Raw genomic sequence first — 19348 nt, forward strand, 5'->3', positions numbered from 1 at the left:
TGAAAAGCAATCCTAAGGTGTCGTCAAGTCATCCTGGTGGTGTGGGTCACTGGGGGCTGGGTGAGAACGGCCTAGAGAGTTGTTGGGGTGATCAAAGGATCATTGGTTCTCTCTGTCCTTGTGTGAGTCACTGAAAACAGCTGGGTTTTGGCGTGCATTCAGTTGTCTGGGAAGTGTGCCAAGGACTGTATTGTAGGTGGCTGATGAATGATGTCTTAGACCACCACCTCTGTTCAGTGATGGCCATTCCAGGCTGACAAAAATGGCTTCTTTAACTCCTCGCTCATACCAACGATCCTCTCTGGCTAAAATGCGTACGTTGCAATCCTGAAATTAGTGTCCTTTGTTGTTAAGATGAAGATAGACAGCAGAGTCCTGGCCTGAGGAACTGGCTCTCCTGTATTGAGCCATGCGCCTGTGAAACGGTTGTTTTGTTTCCCCAATATAGAAGTCCCTGCATTCCTCACTGCACTGAATTGCATACACTACATTGTCCTGTTTGTGTCTGGCTATTCTCTCCTTAGGGTGGACCAGTTTCTGCTTCAGGGTGTTACTGGGTCTGAAATGTACTGGAATGTTGTGTTTGTAGAAGATCCTCCTGAGTTTCTCAGATAGACCAGAAATGTAGGGAATGACAATGTTTTTGCGTTTGTTCCTGTTATCCTCCTTGTCCGTTATGTTCCTTTTTCTGGTCTTTACGAAAGCCCAGTTGGGATACCCGCAGTTCTGAAGTGCTTTCTTGATGTGATTCTGCTCCTTCTCTTTTCCCTCTACCGTTGTAGGAATATTCTGAACCCTGTGTTGCAAGGTCCTAATGACCCCCAGTTTGTGTTCCAGTGGGTGGTGAGAGTCAAAAAGTAGGTACTGGTCTGTGTGTGTGGGTTTCCGGTAGACCTTGATGCTAAGGCTTCTGTCTTGTCTAATGTGTACATCACAATCTAAGGCGGCTAGATTATTCCCACTGATGTCCTCCCGAGTGAAATTGATGTTGGTATCCACTGCATTGATGTGCTTAGAGAAGGCTTCCACTTCATGGGTTTTGATTTTAACCCAGGTGTCATCCACATATTTGAACCAGTGGCTGAGAGCAACTCCTGAAAAAGTGGTCAGACAGAACTGAAGAAGCCTTTCGGGTGAGAGGTGAAACATCTTCAAGAATCTTCAAGCAAGTCCAGTTGCTCTCTTACCACCCACAGTTTATCACAAATGTTGTAAAATATTTCATGGGAGTTTTACGACAGTACCAAACTCAGTTTGTTTTCATTCACAACGTGATCGTCACCCTTATCATGTCCATCTTGTTTTCTTTCACTTTTGTTTCTTGAAATTAATTTCTACTTCAAGTTTTACTGGATTAATCAAGATTTAACTTTATTTCCTCCTAAAGCTTTGAATTTGGGGGAGTCTAACTCTTAAAACTGCAGATCAGGTAATGGGTTATAACACATGCACCATAATGGGGCATTGGATAGTTTGTGTTTATTGCTAGAGTTTAATTTGAGTTTTATTGAAATATTATAAATCATTAAAGCGTAATGATTCTCATAACTATAACTGCTTTTTGATAAACTTTGTTAAACACTTTTCTTTCACTGAACTAGTAATAAAAATTTTATGGTCAGGACAAGTGAAAAATCTTGCTGCTTATCTGACTGGACAAGTGGATTAAAAAGTTAAAGGAACAGTCCACCGTACTTCCATAATGAAATATGCTCTTATCTGAATTGAGACGAGCTGCTCCGTACCTCTCCGAGCTTTGCGCGACCTCCCAGTCAGTCAGACGCAGTCAGACGCGCTGTCACTCCTGTTAGCAATGTAGCTAGGCTCAGTATGGCCAATGGTATTTTTTGGGGCTGTAGTTAGATGCGACCAAACTCTTCCGCGTTTTTCCTGTTTACATAGGTTTATATGACCAGTGACATGAAACAAGTTCAGTTACACAAATTGAAACGTAGCGATTTTCTATGCTATGGAAAGTCCGCACTATAATGACAGGCGTACTAACACCTTCTGCGCGCTTCGGCAGCGCATTGATAACGGAGCTCCGTTATCAATGCGCTGCCGAAGCGCGCAGAAGGTGTTAGTACGCCTGTCATTATAGTGCGGACTTTCCATAGCATAGAAAATCGCTACGTTTCAATTTGTGTAACTGAACTTGTTTCATGTCACTGGTCATATAAACCTATGTAAACAGGAAAAACGCGGAAGAGTTTGGTCGCATCTAACTACAGCCCCAAAAAATACCATTGGCCATACTGAGCCTAGCTACATTGCTAACAGGAGTGACAGCGCGTCTGACTGCGTCTGACTGACTGGGAGGTCGCGCAAAGCTCGGAGAGGTACGGAGCAGCTCGTCTCAATTCAGATAAGAGCATATTTCATTATGGAAGTATGGTGGACTGTTCCTTGAATGTTGAGCCCTGCAGGACTGGGCCATTAACAATGCTGTACAATTTGAGACTGATCAAATGAAGCATCACCAAGTTATATCTACTTCAGGTTTTTTGTGTGGCATCTCATTCAAATCAATTTCCCACCATAAGTCCTTGTTTGATGTATCCACATATCCTTCACAATTTGTCATTAAATCTTTCTGAAGTTTATTCCAAACAAGTTTCAGGCAAATCCAATGAACTCTGTCAGAGGAGTTCTTAAGAGATTATTAAAAATGTGAAAAATGCACAAATTCCAGGCAGCACAGTGGTGTAGTGTTTAGCACTGTCTCTCAGCAAGAAGGTTCTCAGTTCAAACCCAGTGGCTGACGAGGGCCTCTCTGTGTGGAGTTTGTGTTCTCCTCATGTCTGCGTGGGTTTCCTCTGGGTGCTCTGGTTTCCCCCCACAGTCCAAAGACATGCAGGTTAGGCTAATTGGTGGCTCTAAATTTACAAAAGATGTGAATGATTATTTGTCTCTATGTGTTAGCCCTGCGATGACCTGGCGACTTGTCCAGGATGTACCCCGCCTCTTGCCCATAGTCAGCTGGGATAGGCTCCAGCTTGCCTGCAACCCTCCACAAGATAAGTGGCTACAGATAATGGATGGATGCACAAATTCCAAATTGGCCGATTTCCTACTGGGCGAAGTCCCTCAAACCTAAAGTTAAAAATTTCCAAAATGGTGAAAGTCATGCTCATGTGAAGTTTAATGAATGCTAAAGCATCCATGTCCTGACCATTAAGACCCTTGCATCTGGTTTACTGTCTAGCATCTCAAGCAAATCTGTTACTGAAAACTGTGTCATCAGTTAAGAGATCCACTATACCTTCACAATTTATCAATACACATATCTTGAGATTACATGAGCCAAATTTCAAAGGAGTCCGATGAATTCGGTAGAGTGTTTGATAAAGTACAGTAAAGTTATGTGAACCCACAAAAATCGTGAATATCAGGTGAATTTGTGGTAACTACTAATAAACTCATTCAGAAATGTTAGGGGGCACTATGGAGTTCACTAGCCACACCGAGGACAAATAACCAAACATTAATAAAAGTTTTCCCAGACTTTGATGAGTGTACCATACTTCTTGAGATTTCATGTATTCTAAAGGCATGAAATATGCATTTTCAAATCGGGGGCACAATAAAGCATGCCTAAGCTTCATTGCAATAACAAATCAAAAGTTGTCCTCAAACAACCATGTGTCATATTTATCTTCTGGTAAACTCAGAAAACCCATATAAACACCATCAACCAGAAATTTACCTAATTTAATATCGGTAGCGTTATAAGATTCATAATTGCCACATTGATGTAATCAGGACTGGGCCATTAGTAACCATGAATGATATGAGGCTGGTCATATTAAGCATTACTGAGTTATGTCCACTTCCTATTTTAGTGTGGTGTTTCATGTAAACCAATTTCCTGTCATTATGTCCTCATTTGAGTTATCCACTGTTTCTTGGCAATTTATCATACATGTCTGGAGTTAACAGCAACCAAATTTTAACAAAATCCGATGAAAGGACATAGAAGTTCATAAAAATTCTGTGAAAAATGCAAAAATTAAAGAATGGCTGACTTCCTGTTGGATGGAGCTAATACAAGCCAATGGGAAATATGTCTGACATGATGATTATAATGTCCCCACCTAAAATCATGAATACTGGATGAACATTGTGGCAACTATATAGATAACAGGAATTTAGTCAGATATATTAGGGTATGCTATGGAGTACACTGGCTGCACCCAAGGCAAATGACCGAACGTGAATTAAATTTTCCCAAATGTTGGAGTCTCCCAAATTTCATGAATTTCATGTCTGTAGTTTATTCCAACCAAATTTCAAGGAAATCAGATAAACTCTTTCAAACTCTTCCCAAAGATTGTTAAAAACATGAAAAAAATGCAGAAAATCCAAAATGGCCGACTTCCTGTTGAGTAGAGTCACGCAATGTTAAAAATGTCCATAATGAGAACACTCATGCTCATGCCAAATTTAATGAATGTCAAAGCAATCCTCATCATGTCAAAGAATCCTGACCATGAAAACACTTGCATCCAGTTTAGTGTTTCTCAAGCAAATCAATTGCTTACCATTATATATTCTTTTGAATTATGATATCAAATGAAGAGTATTACTAAGACAAAAATATATGCAATGTTTCATGAGTTTTAGGCCCTCAAAACACCATGTGAATATTTAAAAATCACGCATTCCATCCAACATGGCCGACTTCCTATTGGGTGGAGTCACCCATAACCAACTGAACTTTGTCTGATATGATAAGAGCAATGACCATACCAAATTTTGTGCATATCTGCTCAACTTCATCCGAACCATTGCCTGCGTTTGGGAGCGCTATAGGGCTCCTGGACTACACCCAAGCCCATGCACAATGTAACTTTTTGATTTTTTTTGCAAGTATGATGCATGTGCCAAAATTTGTTCATAGTCACATGTGGCAAATGCCTCAAAAATGAGTGAATGTGTGAAAAATATAATAATAATAATAATAATAATAATAAATAATATAATAATAAAAAAATCACTCCAAAAACAATAGGGCATTAGCACCTTCAGTGCAGGCCCTTAGTCTGTACCTCTGGGGCTTGGATCCTAATAAGCCTTGAGCCATTCTAGCTCTCTCTCAACATGTAAGACTTACCATGTCTTGTAATTAGCCTTTTTTTTTTAAAGTGTCTCCCTGCAATAATGGATCTGTTCAGATGACTCCTATGAAAGTGTTTGAAGACAAACAGGCCACTCTGTGATCCAAATAAAAATAAGTAAAACAGCTCCCCCTTCCTCCTAAGAAACATAGCCTTCATTAAATAGGGATTGCAGGCCACCCACCTATGCACCCAGAGATAGGGAGTGTGTGAGTGAGAGAGAGGCCTTGATAGTATTTCAACTCACAATCTGTCCATCAAAACCAGATATGTAGGATGGAAGCAATCACTGAGTAAACTACACATTTTGCTGCCAAATACAACATAGGACATCCCTATTTTACTAGAAAGTGATGAAATTCTATTTGAATTGTTCAAAGTCAGACAGTTATTAGTACTGGCATCGTCATGTGACTTGATAATAACCAGTAGTCACTGCAGGTAATATGTAGAAAGACTAGTATACTTTCCATTTGCTGTTGTTTGATGATGATAATGATCGAGTCTCCTGTTGGGCCGACGGATGAGTAGGCAATCAGGCTATTTGTCCATGTGAGTCCGCATGTGCTGTTGTTTACAGAAAATGTAAACATACATTTCAATACATGTTAATACATCATGCTGAAATATCTATATTCCTGGCAGAGTGCTCTCTCTCCCTCTCTCTTTATGGGTGAAAACAATTTTAGGGTTGCATGGTGACTTTGATGAATGATAGGTGCCACTGGGGACTGGTTTCTCCATCTGCTTATCCCCCCTTTCGTATATCCCCCCCTTTCTTCCACTGTTGTGTTTCAATAATGCCTGTACCTAAACTTAAGCATAACCTTAACCTCAGTAAACAGAAGGAAATATCTTGACTTGTATTATTTTGCATTTGCCATTTAATTTTTCATGTATATCCTGAATTTTTGGTACAATTATGTTTTTACTAATATGATATTTAGTCTTTGTTGTTCCTCACAAAAGATCAAAACACACACACACACACACACACACATATATATATATATATATATATATATATATATATATATATATATATATTCACGCCAACATTCTCTCTCTGTCTCTCTCTCCTAAATGAAAGACAACTTCATGAGAATGCAAAACATATACTGGGTCAGCCCATATGCCACTAAACAGGTCTCCATGTTTTATTTATCCCCACACTCTTTATACACACACACACACACACACACACACACACACATGTGCAAGCAAGCACCGCAAGGCACATGTCTGCTCTGTTTTTTTGTTTTTTAGTGATTAGTCTAAAAAAGGATAAGTAAACGTGTGTGTGGGGGGGTACTTTTACTTGCTATGTATTGAGGACTGGAACACTAACAGAGTTAGGATATTTTAGCTGGTCCTCACTTCTTCAAATGGCTGTTTGAGAGTTAAGATTTTGTCTTAGGGTTCAGGTTAGAGTTAGGTTTAAGTTAGGGTAAGGGTTGGAATTAGGCATATACAGTCATGGCCGAAAGTGTTGGCACCCCAGATTTTTTTTTCCCAGAAAATGAAGTATTTCTCCCAGAAAATGATTGCAATTACTCGTTTTTTAAACACGTTTATTTCCTTTGTGTGTATTGAAACAATAAAAAAAAAAAGAATAATAATTTGCATAATTTCACAACTCCAAAAATGGGCCGGACAAAATTATTGGCACCTTTTCAAAATTGTGGGTAAATTTAGTTTCAAGATTGTGATGCTCGTTTAAACTCACCTGTGGCAAGTAACAGGTGTGGGCAATATAAGAATCACACCTGAAACCAGAGAAAAAGGAGAAGTTGACTCAATCTTTGCATTGTGTGTCTGTGTGTGCCACACTAAACATGGAGGACAGAAAGAGAAGAGAGCTGTCTGAGGACTTGAGAACCAGAATTGTGGAGAAATCTCAACAGTCTCAAGGTTACAAGGCCATCTCAAGAGATCTTTGTGTTCCTTTGTCCATGGTGCGCAACATCAAGAAGTTCCAAACCCATGGCACTGTAGCTAATCTCCCTGGACAAGGACGAAAGAGAAAAATTGATGCAAAGTTGCAACGCAGGATTGTCTGAATGGTGGATAAGCAGCCCCAATCAAGTTCCAAATGTATTCAAGTTCTCCTGCAGACTCAGGGTGCATTAGTGTCAGCGCGAACTATCCGTCAACATTTGAATGAAATGAAACGCTATGGCAGACGACCAAAGAGGACCCCACTGCTGACACAGAGACATAAAGCTAGACTGCAGTTTGCCAAAATGTACATGACTAAGCCAAAATCCTTCTGGGAAAATGTCTTGTGGATAGATGAGACCAAGATAGAGCTTTTTGGCAAAACACGTCATTCTACTGTTTACCGAAAACGGAATGAGGCCTACAAAGAAAAGAAACAATACCTACAGTCAAATATGGTGGAGGTTCAAAGATGTTTTGGGGTTGTTTTGCTGCCTCTGGCACTGGATGCCTTGACTGTGTGCAATGCATCATGAAATCTGAAGATTATCAAGGGATTTTGGGTCGCAACGTCAGAAAGCTGGGTTTGCATCCTAGGTCATGGGTCTTCCAGCAGGACAATGACCCCAAACATACCTCAAAAAGCACCCAGAAATAGATGGAAAGAAAGCACTGGAGGGTTCTAAAGTGGCCAGCAATGAGTCCTGATCTGAATCCCATTGAACACCTGTGGAGAGATCTTAAAATTGCTGTTGGGATAAGGCACCCTTCAAATTTGAGAGAACTGGAGCAATTTGCAAAAGAAGAGTGGTCCAAAATTCCAGTTGAGAGGTGTAAGAAGCTTGTTGATGGTTATAGGAAGCGACTGATTTCAGTTATTTTTTTCCAAAGGGTGTGCAACCAAATATTAATTTGAGGGTGCCAACAACTTTGTCCGACCCATTTTTTGAGTTTTGCATGAAATGAATTTTGCTTTTTTCCTTTTTGTTTTAATCCAATGCACACAAAGGAAATAAACATGTATATAACAAAATGTGTAAATGCAATAATTTTCTGGGAAAAAATCTGGGGTGCCAACACTTTCGGCCATGACTGTAGTTGTGATTATTAAGGTTAGGGTAAGGGGCAAGGGAATGCATTAGGCCAATGAGTATTCCTGCAAAGATAGAAGTACATGAATGTGTGTGTGTGTGTGTGTGTGTGTGTGTGTGTGTGTGTGTGTGTGTGTGTGTGTGTGTTGGAGGGGGGCGGTTACCACACGTTTGTGTCAGGAAAGTGTGAAATGTAATTGAATTATAATTCCCTACAAGTCTGTATTTACAGTTAATGTATGAGAAAAAGAGAATGAACAAGAGCATAATACAGGACGAATGTGTCCTTTTTTGATATTTTGGCATTTTACAACACTATGGTACATAAGTTCAGTCACCAGTGGTTGTCCCAGTACTGGTGCAGAAATAAGTGAAGTGTCTAAAAGTCAGACAGCAGAACAAAAACACTATCCTGTAGCTACCAAGCAACTAAAGGTTATTGTTCTAGCTGTAGCTCCTGATCTGTCAAAAGTATAAACCCATGGAAAAGGTGGTTAGAGTGAGGAAAGAGGACTGGATTCAGGCTAGACTTAATGATGTATGATTATATATATATATATATATATATATATATATATATATATATATATATATATATATATAATGAATGAATGATTCCACGCTTATGGGTACTGAAATGGGGACATGAACTTATTCACCTAAAACCATTTCTTTTTTTTTACCATCAGGTCACAAAACATGTAATCTTTAAGGAATGATATGTTAAAAGATAACTTTAATTTTCTGAGATGTAATAAAAACATTTATATGCCAAAGTCAAGCCTATGAGTTCCAAAATGATGTCTGTTACATTACTTCTGTTACGATTGTCCATCTCGCGTCTGTTACAAATTAATTACAATCTAGCTATATACCATGTTAATCTTATTGAAAGAATGTGTATGTTTATTCTACTACACATGTTTATTAATTATATTTGCTAAAACATCACCTTCCTATGTTTCAAAAAGTAATTCTACATTGTTAAAATTGAGAATATATATGTCCACAACACTTCTGTTACGGTCTGACTTTGGCATATGTTTTTATTACATCTCAGAAAATTAAAGTTATCTTTTAACATATCATTCATTAAAGATTACATGTTTTGTGACCTGATAGTAAAAAAAAGAAATGGTTTTAGGTAAATTTTTAAAAATAAGTTCATGTCCCCATTTCAGTACCCATAAGCGTGGAATCACTCATTTTTATATATATATATATATATATATATATATATATATATATATATATATATATCACATATACACACACACACATACACGATGAGAGAGTGAAGGAAAAATATACTGGATAGCTCTCACTTTCTATCTACCTCTGGATATCCTTCTTCCACTACCTGATCCCCTGCTCCCTTATGATGTTTCTGTCAAGAAACATCTTAGAGATTAAATGCAAGTTCTACAACTCACATTTTGCTCTTCCACCTCTCCAAACACTCCCTCTAGTTCCCTTTTTCTTTCTACTCCTACCTCAATGTCATCTCTTTGACCAAACTCAACCCCTCATCTCTACACAAGGAAAAAAATATCTACCTCTCCTAAGAATGATTCATGTCTCTCATAAATGTTATATACTTGATGGGCTGGGGTGTGCTTGTGCATACACGCGTGCATGGCCAAGTCGAGGGGGTCATTTTTTCCTGCTATATATGACATAATTAAGTGGAAATATCTGTCTAAATTGCTGATAATGCTGAGAAGAACCTACATAAAATGATGAAACAGTTTAATTGAATTATGTATTGTATTGGACAATATTAAAAATAAGTACTTTATGCAAACTAAACAAGAAAATCTTTCACTCAATAGTCACAAGGATTTATTTAGATATAAAATTTAAATAAAATAGAAAGACCACACCTGAAGCTCCACTTTCTTAATTCCACATGCAACAGCTTTTGAAATCATAGAGTGTTTTTTGTCATCCAAATGAATGACTACATCTTGAGTGTAATCAGTGTTGCCAGATTGGGCGGTTTCCCGCCCAATTGGGCGTTTTTGAATTCTACTTTGCGAGCAAAAAATGGCTTGGGCTGGTTGACAAGAATTGGGCAGGTTTTTATCAGATGTTTATAAATATTTCGCACCAACGTTGTGTGTGAGAATGCAGCCAGAGACACTTATATAGCCTTAGAAGGACTTTGATGCAGCACATTCTATGTACTATCTACATCCACTAGTCTACATCCAATCCAATTTAAACATTTCTGTGACCCAATCAGAGATGGTGGGCATCACACGACACAGAGTGCAGTTAGTGAACGACAGCTAGTCAAGATGCCAAAGTGGGCAAAATACAAAAAAAAAAAAAAGTACAGAAAGGAGTGGGAATGCACTAAGAATGACAATCCATTCTCCATTTTCTCTTCTCATGTTACATTCAGCCATGCATCGTAGCCTAACTTTTTTTTTAAATTGAAGTATATAAAACAGGTACAATCTAACAAATCCACAAAAATCATGATAACAGATGAAGAAAATACATGGATGTAGACAAAAATTAAGCAGAATAACTAGGCCTATAAAATTAATAAAACAGGATAAATAAAAAGATAAATAAATAAAAGACAAATAAAAAATAAATAACCTCAGCAATGCTGATGTTAGATATGCATTGTAGCCTAACATAGCCTACATAATATTATGCGTGTGTGTCACCTACTGGTGCATATAGGATTCAGAACACAGCAGATGATTGCAAAGTTATAATCTGATTCAACCATACGTAGCCTAGTACCAGACAGCAGATTTTTCACCTCCAGCACTGACGGTCTCATGTTGCCATTTAGAAGTTGTTTGCATTGTTCGATTTACAAATAGTATACTGGTCTTTAGCTGCATATTTTTACTTTACAAGATAGGCATCAATTACATTTTGGGCAGTTTTAAGTGCATTTTGGCAGGTTTTGAACATATTTTGGGCTGGAAAACGTCAGCAGTTTCTGACAACACTGAGTGTAATCACTGTACCCAGAGGTTTGTAAATATTCTGTACCTTTTTATACCATAAGTGGCACCGAATAGCACCTGTTAAAAAAAAATAATATTTACTGACAAATTTAAAACAGATTATTCTCTGTATGCATGTAGATATATTTAAAAAATTATATGAAATCCCAATGATGAACCATCCACTGAAATTAATACTATACTTACAACACCCATCCATACAAAAATCTACTATATCCAACTATGGGCTGAATATATACCTTCTCATGTTCTAATTAAAAGAAAAGTGGAGAAATTATGTGGACATACATTTTAAACAGTAACTACACCTGTTCCCTGGCCAGCAGAAATAACAGGAGTCATCTGAAATCAATCAGCAGGGCCGAGTTAACTGACTGCTCTGGCTACTCATGCTGCACCAATCGATACCAGTGTTGGCCTGAACTGCTGCTACTGTCAGCAATTTAGTGAGCCAAAGAGAAGTGGGAAGGAGACAACTGAATTGCATGAGAAGCAAGTGACTTCTATGCTAATGAAAGTAGGAATTTTTACTGCTAAACAAGTTGAGCAAGCATACAAGTGTAAACAGAAACAATTGTTCTGAAAGAGAAAAGTAAACTGGAAAGAAAGGAGAAAATAAGTAATGGACAGGGAGAGAAAAGTGCAAATGTGTACATGAGAGGTAAAAAGAGGACCCCACAGAAATTCAATACCTTAACCTCTGTTTGAGATGCAGTAGTGGCCAGTTGAAGGACAGGATGAAAAAAAAAAAATCAATATGAGCTGATTTTGCGCATGTTGACGAGAGAAAGGGGGAGGGGAAAAAGCCAGGGTAGATAAAAGGGGAAAAAAAAAAACCAGGCACAACCCACACCCCTGGCCAGTTCTTCAGTTAAAAAAAAAGGACAAAAAGGGAAATATCAGACAGGATGCAACCTGTAAATGTATATTGTGGGTTTGGCTATTTTTACCTCCTCATAAGCCTCAGAGATTTCATACAATTGTAGATTAAGATGAGTGCCAGTGCCTGTTTGTTTGACAAGGAGAATGGGCAAAGCAGAATGAAGGCTGATCAAGGGCATACTGAAAGAAAGGCAATATCAGGACAAGAGCATGGTGAAAATGGGGGAAAAAGAACCAGGCAAAAGCTGAGTGAGCGAGCATAGTGAGGGTTGTGTGAGGGGAAAAAAAAGAAAGTAGAGTCGGATCAGGCTAAGAAACCAGAGAAGAACAGAACAAGAGCAAGAACAGAAAGAGAACTAAAGAACAGCAAGTTAAGGGCAGAGCTAGACAGATGTCAGGACAAGAGAAACGTGAGGCAAGTGAGAGAAATGAGTAAGTGTAGAGAACACGTCGTACCTGTAGGGGAGAGCAGGCTTGGGGACAGAAGGCCATGGACGCTGTGAGGGAGAAGCCTGGAACCATCCTGCAAGGACATTCCCAGAGAACGCTTGGGAGGACGGCCAGGACGAGAGCTGAAGAGAGACAAAGAAGGAAACTTTAGGGAAATCTTCCTGTTATATTTACTAAACCAATAAATGAAAACATAAATGTTATCAGGGATTATAGCAGGTTGGTTGTTGGTTAAGTGTATGGTAGGTTTTGTCACTCAACCGGGCCAAGAGAAAGCATACAGGATGAAGCCATTTGACTGAAATTGACCAAACACAGACTAGCAAGCACTTAAGGATATCATGCCTGGCTTTAACATGCATCCTGGGTAATCAGATCACAAATACAGTGGTGCTTGAAAGTTTGTGAGCCCTTTAGAATTTTCTATATTTCTGCATAAATATGACCTAAAACATCAGATTTTCATACAAGTCACTAAAAGTAGATAAAGAGAACCCAGTTAAACACATGAGACAAAAATATTATACTTGGTCATTTATTTATTGAGGAAAATGATCCAATATTACATATCTGTGAGTGGCAAAAGTATGTGAACCTCTGGGATTAGCAGTTAATTTGAAGGTGAAATTAGAGTCAGGTGTTTTCAATCAATGGGATGACAATCAGGTGTGAGTGGGCACACTGTTTTATTTAAAGAACAGGGATCTATCAAAGTCTGATCTTCACAACATGTTTGTGGAAGTGTATCATGGCACAAGAAAAGATTTCTGAGGACCTCAGAAAAAGCATTGTAGATGCTCATCAGGCTGGAAAAGGTTACAAAACCATCTCTAAAGAGTTCGGACTCCACCAACCCACAGTCAGATTGTGTACAAATGGAGGAAATTCAAGACCATTGTTACCCTCCCCAGGAGTGGTCGACCAACAAAGATCACGGCGTGTAATAGTTGGCAAGGTCACAAAGGACCCCAGGGTAACTTCTAAGCAACTGAAGGCCTCTCTCATATTGGCTAATGTTAATGTTCATGAGTCCACCATCAGGAGAACACTGAACAACAATGGTGTGCATGGCAGGGTTGCAAGGAGAAAGCCACTACTCTCCAAAAAGAACATTGCTGCTTGTCTGCAGTTTGCTAAAGATCACATGGACAAGCCAGAAGGCTATAATATTTGTGTCTCATTTGTTTAACTGGGTTCTCTTTATCTACTTTAAGACTTGTGTGAAAATCTGATGTTTTACGTCATATTTATGCAGAAATATAGAAAATTCTGAAGGGTTCACAAACTTTCAAGCACCACTGTATATAATTTTGATTGCATGATGATCTGATGACCAAGTCACCTTGAATTCATGGTCATAGAAAATCTTTTTTTTTTCCTTTGGTGAATTCATTATTCATGATCACCAGAACATACGTGTGTGCATGTGCTTTAAAACAAACACTGGCACAATTTGCTGTAGTATGTGAGCTCATTGCTGATTGGCTAGAACCATAACAAGAATCAATGGAATGATGCAGAGCGATGCAGTTTAAATTCAACATTATCGTGCTGTTCCATTGCCTCTCGGCTTCACTTACTATTAGATGCTATATACCTGTATCCCCTGTGCCAAAAACAACTGAAGCAAGGTCATAAGAGTGAATCCAACAGTGCTCACTGATTATTTTGTAATGTGGTAGTTATTAGAACTAAAAGTGGTAGGTGGTATTCGCCATCAAAAGCGGTAGACTACCACGTGAGTCGGTAGAGTTGCCAAGTATGTAAGCAATGGAAACAGAAGAAACCAGTTGCAACCTGCTGCAAAGACTGGTTGAGTGGCAGACATCCATACACACATGTTCAAATATGAAGATAAAACATGGTACTAAGACAGGCTAAGAGGTCTTGTGCAAGTGTGTCTCTCACACACACACACGGTTAACTATGTTCTCACACACATCTGTTCTAACCCATACACCAATATACACACATAGAAACACACACATAGAAACACGCACATAGAAACACGACAGATGCATTGTCGTGCAGATACACAGAGATACACATACACACAATATTTGCCATCATTCATGCTTGGGGGCAGCCCCACAACACCAGCAAAAAATTTGCCAGCTCTCAGAAAACTTGCAATTACCCATTCTTACATTTGTAGCGTTGTGGTGTGTGTTAGCACCAATTTATTTTATTTTATTTTTTTAGTTCTGCAAAGGTACGACATAGCCCAACGCAGATGCCACAGAAATAGCCTCAGACATCATGCGCACATCTTGCCTTGCTTAAATTCAATGACCTCAAACTCACACTGGTTTGAACATTTTGGCTTAATTTTATATTGTATGCAAATATTTTTCCATACTCCATTTTCCATACTTATCCAGACCTGGAAATTACTAAAATCAAATTCCATATTTTTTCATACTATGTAGGAACCCTGTAGATGTTGTGTTTGCTGAAAATAAAAATAAATAATAAAAAACACCCGCTCACAATGCGCCTTCAGAAAAGATTATACAAATAAAGAATAACTTGTGAAAACTGAGTCTTCTTCAGATAAGCAGTGTACAGTTTGGTGCATGTGACTATATGACTGAGATAGGGACATACCAATTTACTGATCCTGAATATCATGATTATGCACATGAACACAGGGCACAATTTGTCCTAATGTCACTATCACACCTCTGATGTCCCATACAACATGGCCAAAAAAGGTCACAGGGGATTAATCAGTGTCATGTGTCGGCGAGTTCCGAAAAAAAAAAAAAAGCCAGTGCTTTGATATACTGTACGGGAAAAAAAAATGAAATGAACAGACAGACAAATAAATAAATAAGACATTGAGACATGTAAATTGAGGTAAAAAAATGATATGATCAGAGGGATCACAGATTTGCAAACACCACTACACACTAGGATGATGCATATATGATTTATGCTTGGTCTGGTCAAGACAACACTAGATCCCTTACCTGCACATTTCTTCAAACAGATACGACCAGAAGCAATCAAACCTCTTCTATAAATAGGCAATTCTTCCCATAGCGTTGGCTATGTTCCAAAATTCTTTAAACTAGCAACATGATTTAATCAAGCCCATGATAATCAAACCCATGATTTAAAAAAAAAAAAACTTAAACCCATCGAATTTCCAAATACAGGCCAATATCAAACTGTCCTTTTATTTCCAAAATAGAAAAAGCTGTAACACAGCAGTTATGTTCATACCTACATAGCATACATGTCAACCTTTAGTTACCCATGCCCTTACAAAATCTGTACTTTTCCCTTACCCATGAGCCCTTATACACAAGAAAAAATTCCAATATATAATCCAAAGCACTGACTGTTTTATTCCACATTATACACTCCTATTGTAATAGGCATATTTATCACACTGCAAGTTAAAGGGATCAAATAAGCATGTACTGAATAAAAAGAAATTTTATATCCCAGAGAAAACAACTGAATTTAAAAGGACTATATGTAGTCAAGTAAACAATTATCTACTAAAGAGAATGACTGAACTATAAACTTAATTATTTAATATACATTGTATCTGTAATACCAGATTTATGTAAATTTTGCAAATAAAATGTATTAATATTAAATGGTTCATAAAAAGTACACAAAGTTCTATTGGACAACTGTTGGCATCACCTACAATATTACATTCCACCAAAGAAAATTACTTGAAATATAACAGCAGTACTAAGTAGGTATGTTAAAATAGTAGGTTACATGTAATAAATTATATAGAATCATGTCAAACAGTAAATGAAGGTTAGTAAAAGTTCCATTTGAGAACCCAAATCTGTCCCTCTGAGTTACATGGAGTCAACAGGAAATCTTTTGGTGGAGACGGTGGGGACCTCGACTGGCTATCGTAGCCTGCAGGGAATCGGCCGTCAGACGTTCTGTCGCATGTCCCAGACCCGGTGAAATGTAACTGAATTGTCTTGGCCAGGCCTAAGGGTCCCATCTGCATCTCATCATTGCTGAGGAGTGTGCTCCCATCACCCAATCAAGCATCCAGCCAGAGCAGGTCATGATATATTTTTTACCATATTAACATGCCATTGTGCGTCATGCCTGATGTAAAGACTCTCGTCTCTGCGAGCCTACCACACAGATTTAATACTTGTCATTTTTAGGGCATACCTAACAACGTGTTTTCTTTCTCTCCCCCCCCATCTGTCCCTCTGAGTTACATGTTGATCCTGGGATTGAGATGCTGGCCTCTTCTGCCCCTCGGACCTGCTTGATCCATCCTGGTGCCCTGTGTCTGGTCGGAGTTTTATCGCCCCACTCCTGTGAAGGACGGCCCCATGAGGACAGTTGAGGGTTATACCTGTTAAAACTGTTAATATTATAGTCAGGCTGTCTGTTGCTGCCCAAATGAGGATGGGTTCCCTTTTGAGTCTGGTTCCTCTCGAGGTTTCTTCCTCATGTCGTCTGAGGGAGTTTTTCCTTGCCACCGTCGCCACAGGCTTGCTCATTGGGGATAGATTAGGGATAAAATTAGCTCATGTTTTAAGTCGTTCAAATTCTGTAAAGCTGCTTTGCGACAATGTTTATTGTTAAAAGCGCTGTACAAATAAACTTGATTTGATTTGAGGAAAAAAAAAAAGTGTTGACACCACAAGCAGTGTTAGATCCAACTAAAGATGATTGATATTATGTAAACAAGGATAAGTGAAAATAGTAATAAATTATGAAGCTAAGTTGAAAATCTTCCCAGTAATTTACAACAAGAATTTAGATCTTATTCCTTTTTGGAGTGTTCTTTGTTGTACAAAAGATGTTGCAGATTTGGCACTAGCTATAAAATCACTGCTTGGGTAGCAGTTGTAGCACTCACAGTTCATTTTAATTTGCAGATATGCAGTTAATGTGTCTGCAGCCATATTTTTTCTGTACTCAGGATGAATTTTCCTAACCAATGAAAAAGCCCTCTCACTATCTGCATTGCTATGTGGGAGGCACAGCAAAGCAGTAAAAAGTTGTATCTGTGTCTTTGTCGCGTCCATCAGTTTCAAGGCGCACATACTCCCGTGAGTTTCTGCTCGACATCCGCAGAACTATATTCACAGATATAAATCCAGCGGACACAGAAGTGCTATGCGACTACGGTTTGCTCCGGAGGCCTGCTCAATCACCGACCCCCACTCCTGCATCCAGTCCGCAGTGGAAGCGCCACAGGCGGAACATGCGGAAGCAGAAGAGAGGCAAGCGCAGAGGTATCCAGGCTAGGCTAGCGGCTAGCCATCACCGGCCGGCTATCCCTACCATCACTGTTCGGTTACGTTTGCTTTTCTCCCCACCAAAAGGGGCGTCAAGAGAGCAAGGAGCTTAAGTTACAACTCATGTGGGTTTTAATTTCCTTTAATTTATTTGTTTCCACAACAGATATCCACATATAGGTTATAAACCTATAAAACACATAAAAGATTGCAATATAAACTGCCATTTTGATAGATAAATCCAGAGAAAAATTGTTAAAATTCATTTACAAATACCAATATGAATATTCATGTGTATTTTACATCAATAGAAAACCAAACATTGCATTGCATCACCACATAGCACAGTGACTTCAAAAGCATTGAGCGAAAAACACTATAACTACAGGACAGAAAGCAAAGCTGGCATCAATGCACATACAAATATCATCGCATAATAGCCACCTCATTGTTTGGTATCCACAACAAATACTTCACAGCAAAAAATCAGTTATTTTAAAATAAACCAATATATATTAGCAATAGCATTACTTCTCATGAAATGTCACAATAAATAGTTACCCATATCAACAGAGCAGTTTTTATATCATTCCAGAGGAGCAACATTACCTGAAGTATAAGTAGCAACTGCAACAACCCATAAATCAATTTAATTAACCATCTACATTACTCATCCGCTTCACAGACAAGACGCAAAACCAGAAGCCAACTACATTACCCAACAGCCACCGCAACCCAAAGGTCTGATCACGTGACCACGACAAACACTACAATTCAGGACATTTGCGAAGTTAACCATAAATATTACAATGCCGACAACACCAATCATTTAAACACAGCGATATCTACAGCGCAACCAAGAAACAGTTTATCAGCCATTCACAAAATAGTGACAATTCAAAACACAGTAAAAACCGCAGCAGAGTGAAGGAGGAGTTACTCACTGGTGGTGCTTTGCTCTCTCAACGAGACGCCATGTTGGACAGCTAAGCGCGTTCCCATTTAAAATCTCTAAGCGCACCTCATTGGATAACAACTGCCCGTTTCGGTTTTGCATGGAAGATCTTACTGGCTACACCATGAATCAACCAGGTAAGTGAACCACCCTCTCATTCACTTGCGCTTACCATCTTTGACAAACATGACCCAGTGGACCCTCCCACTTACAGCCACACAGTGAGCAAAACAATCACTCTGGCCAACGTACGCTCGCTGGACAACAAGCTGGATTATGTCCGCCTGCTCCGCTCATCTTCTAAGTGCTGTGTCCTTGTGTTTGTGGAAACATGGCTTAACGACAGCGTCCCGGACTATGCCATTCAGCTAGCCCGGCAAACATGCTACCGGTCAGACAGAGCACTAGTCGGGGGGGGGGACTCGCGGCGGAGGAGTGTTCACATCAGTGATGCCTGGTGCCATGATGCTGTTGTGGTCTGCAAACACTGCTCACCACTGGTGGAGTTTATAATTATTAAGTGCCGGCCATTCTATCTGCCGAGAGAATTTACAGCCATATTGCTGGTAACATTATACATCCCTCCCGGCTCCAATAACAAAGGAGTGAAGCACTGAATGAACTATCAGCACATCAGCAGACAGCCGACCCAGATGCTTTCCTCATCCTGGCTGGGGAT

General features: G+C 39.1%; 1 protein-coding gene across 1 annotated transcript in view; it reads right to left on the reverse strand.

The window, feature by feature from the left end:
• Positions 1 to 19348, reverse strand: part of dacha (dachshund a) — a 954430-nt gene that overhangs the window by 535576 nt on the left and 399506 nt on the right. Inside the window, exon 2 of the mRNA XM_060935796.1 lies at positions 12478 to 12593. Within this exon, the coding sequence (XP_060791779.1) occupies positions 12478 to 12593 (116 nt within the window). The remainder of the gene's footprint in view (positions 1 to 12477; positions 12594 to 19348) is intronic.

This window comes from Neoarius graeffei, chromosome 12 (genome assembly GCF_027579695.1).
Source record: "Neoarius graeffei isolate fNeoGra1 chromosome 12, fNeoGra1.pri, whole genome shotgun sequence".
Taxonomy (NCBI): domain Eukaryota; kingdom Metazoa; phylum Chordata; class Actinopteri; order Siluriformes; family Ariidae; genus Neoarius; species Neoarius graeffei.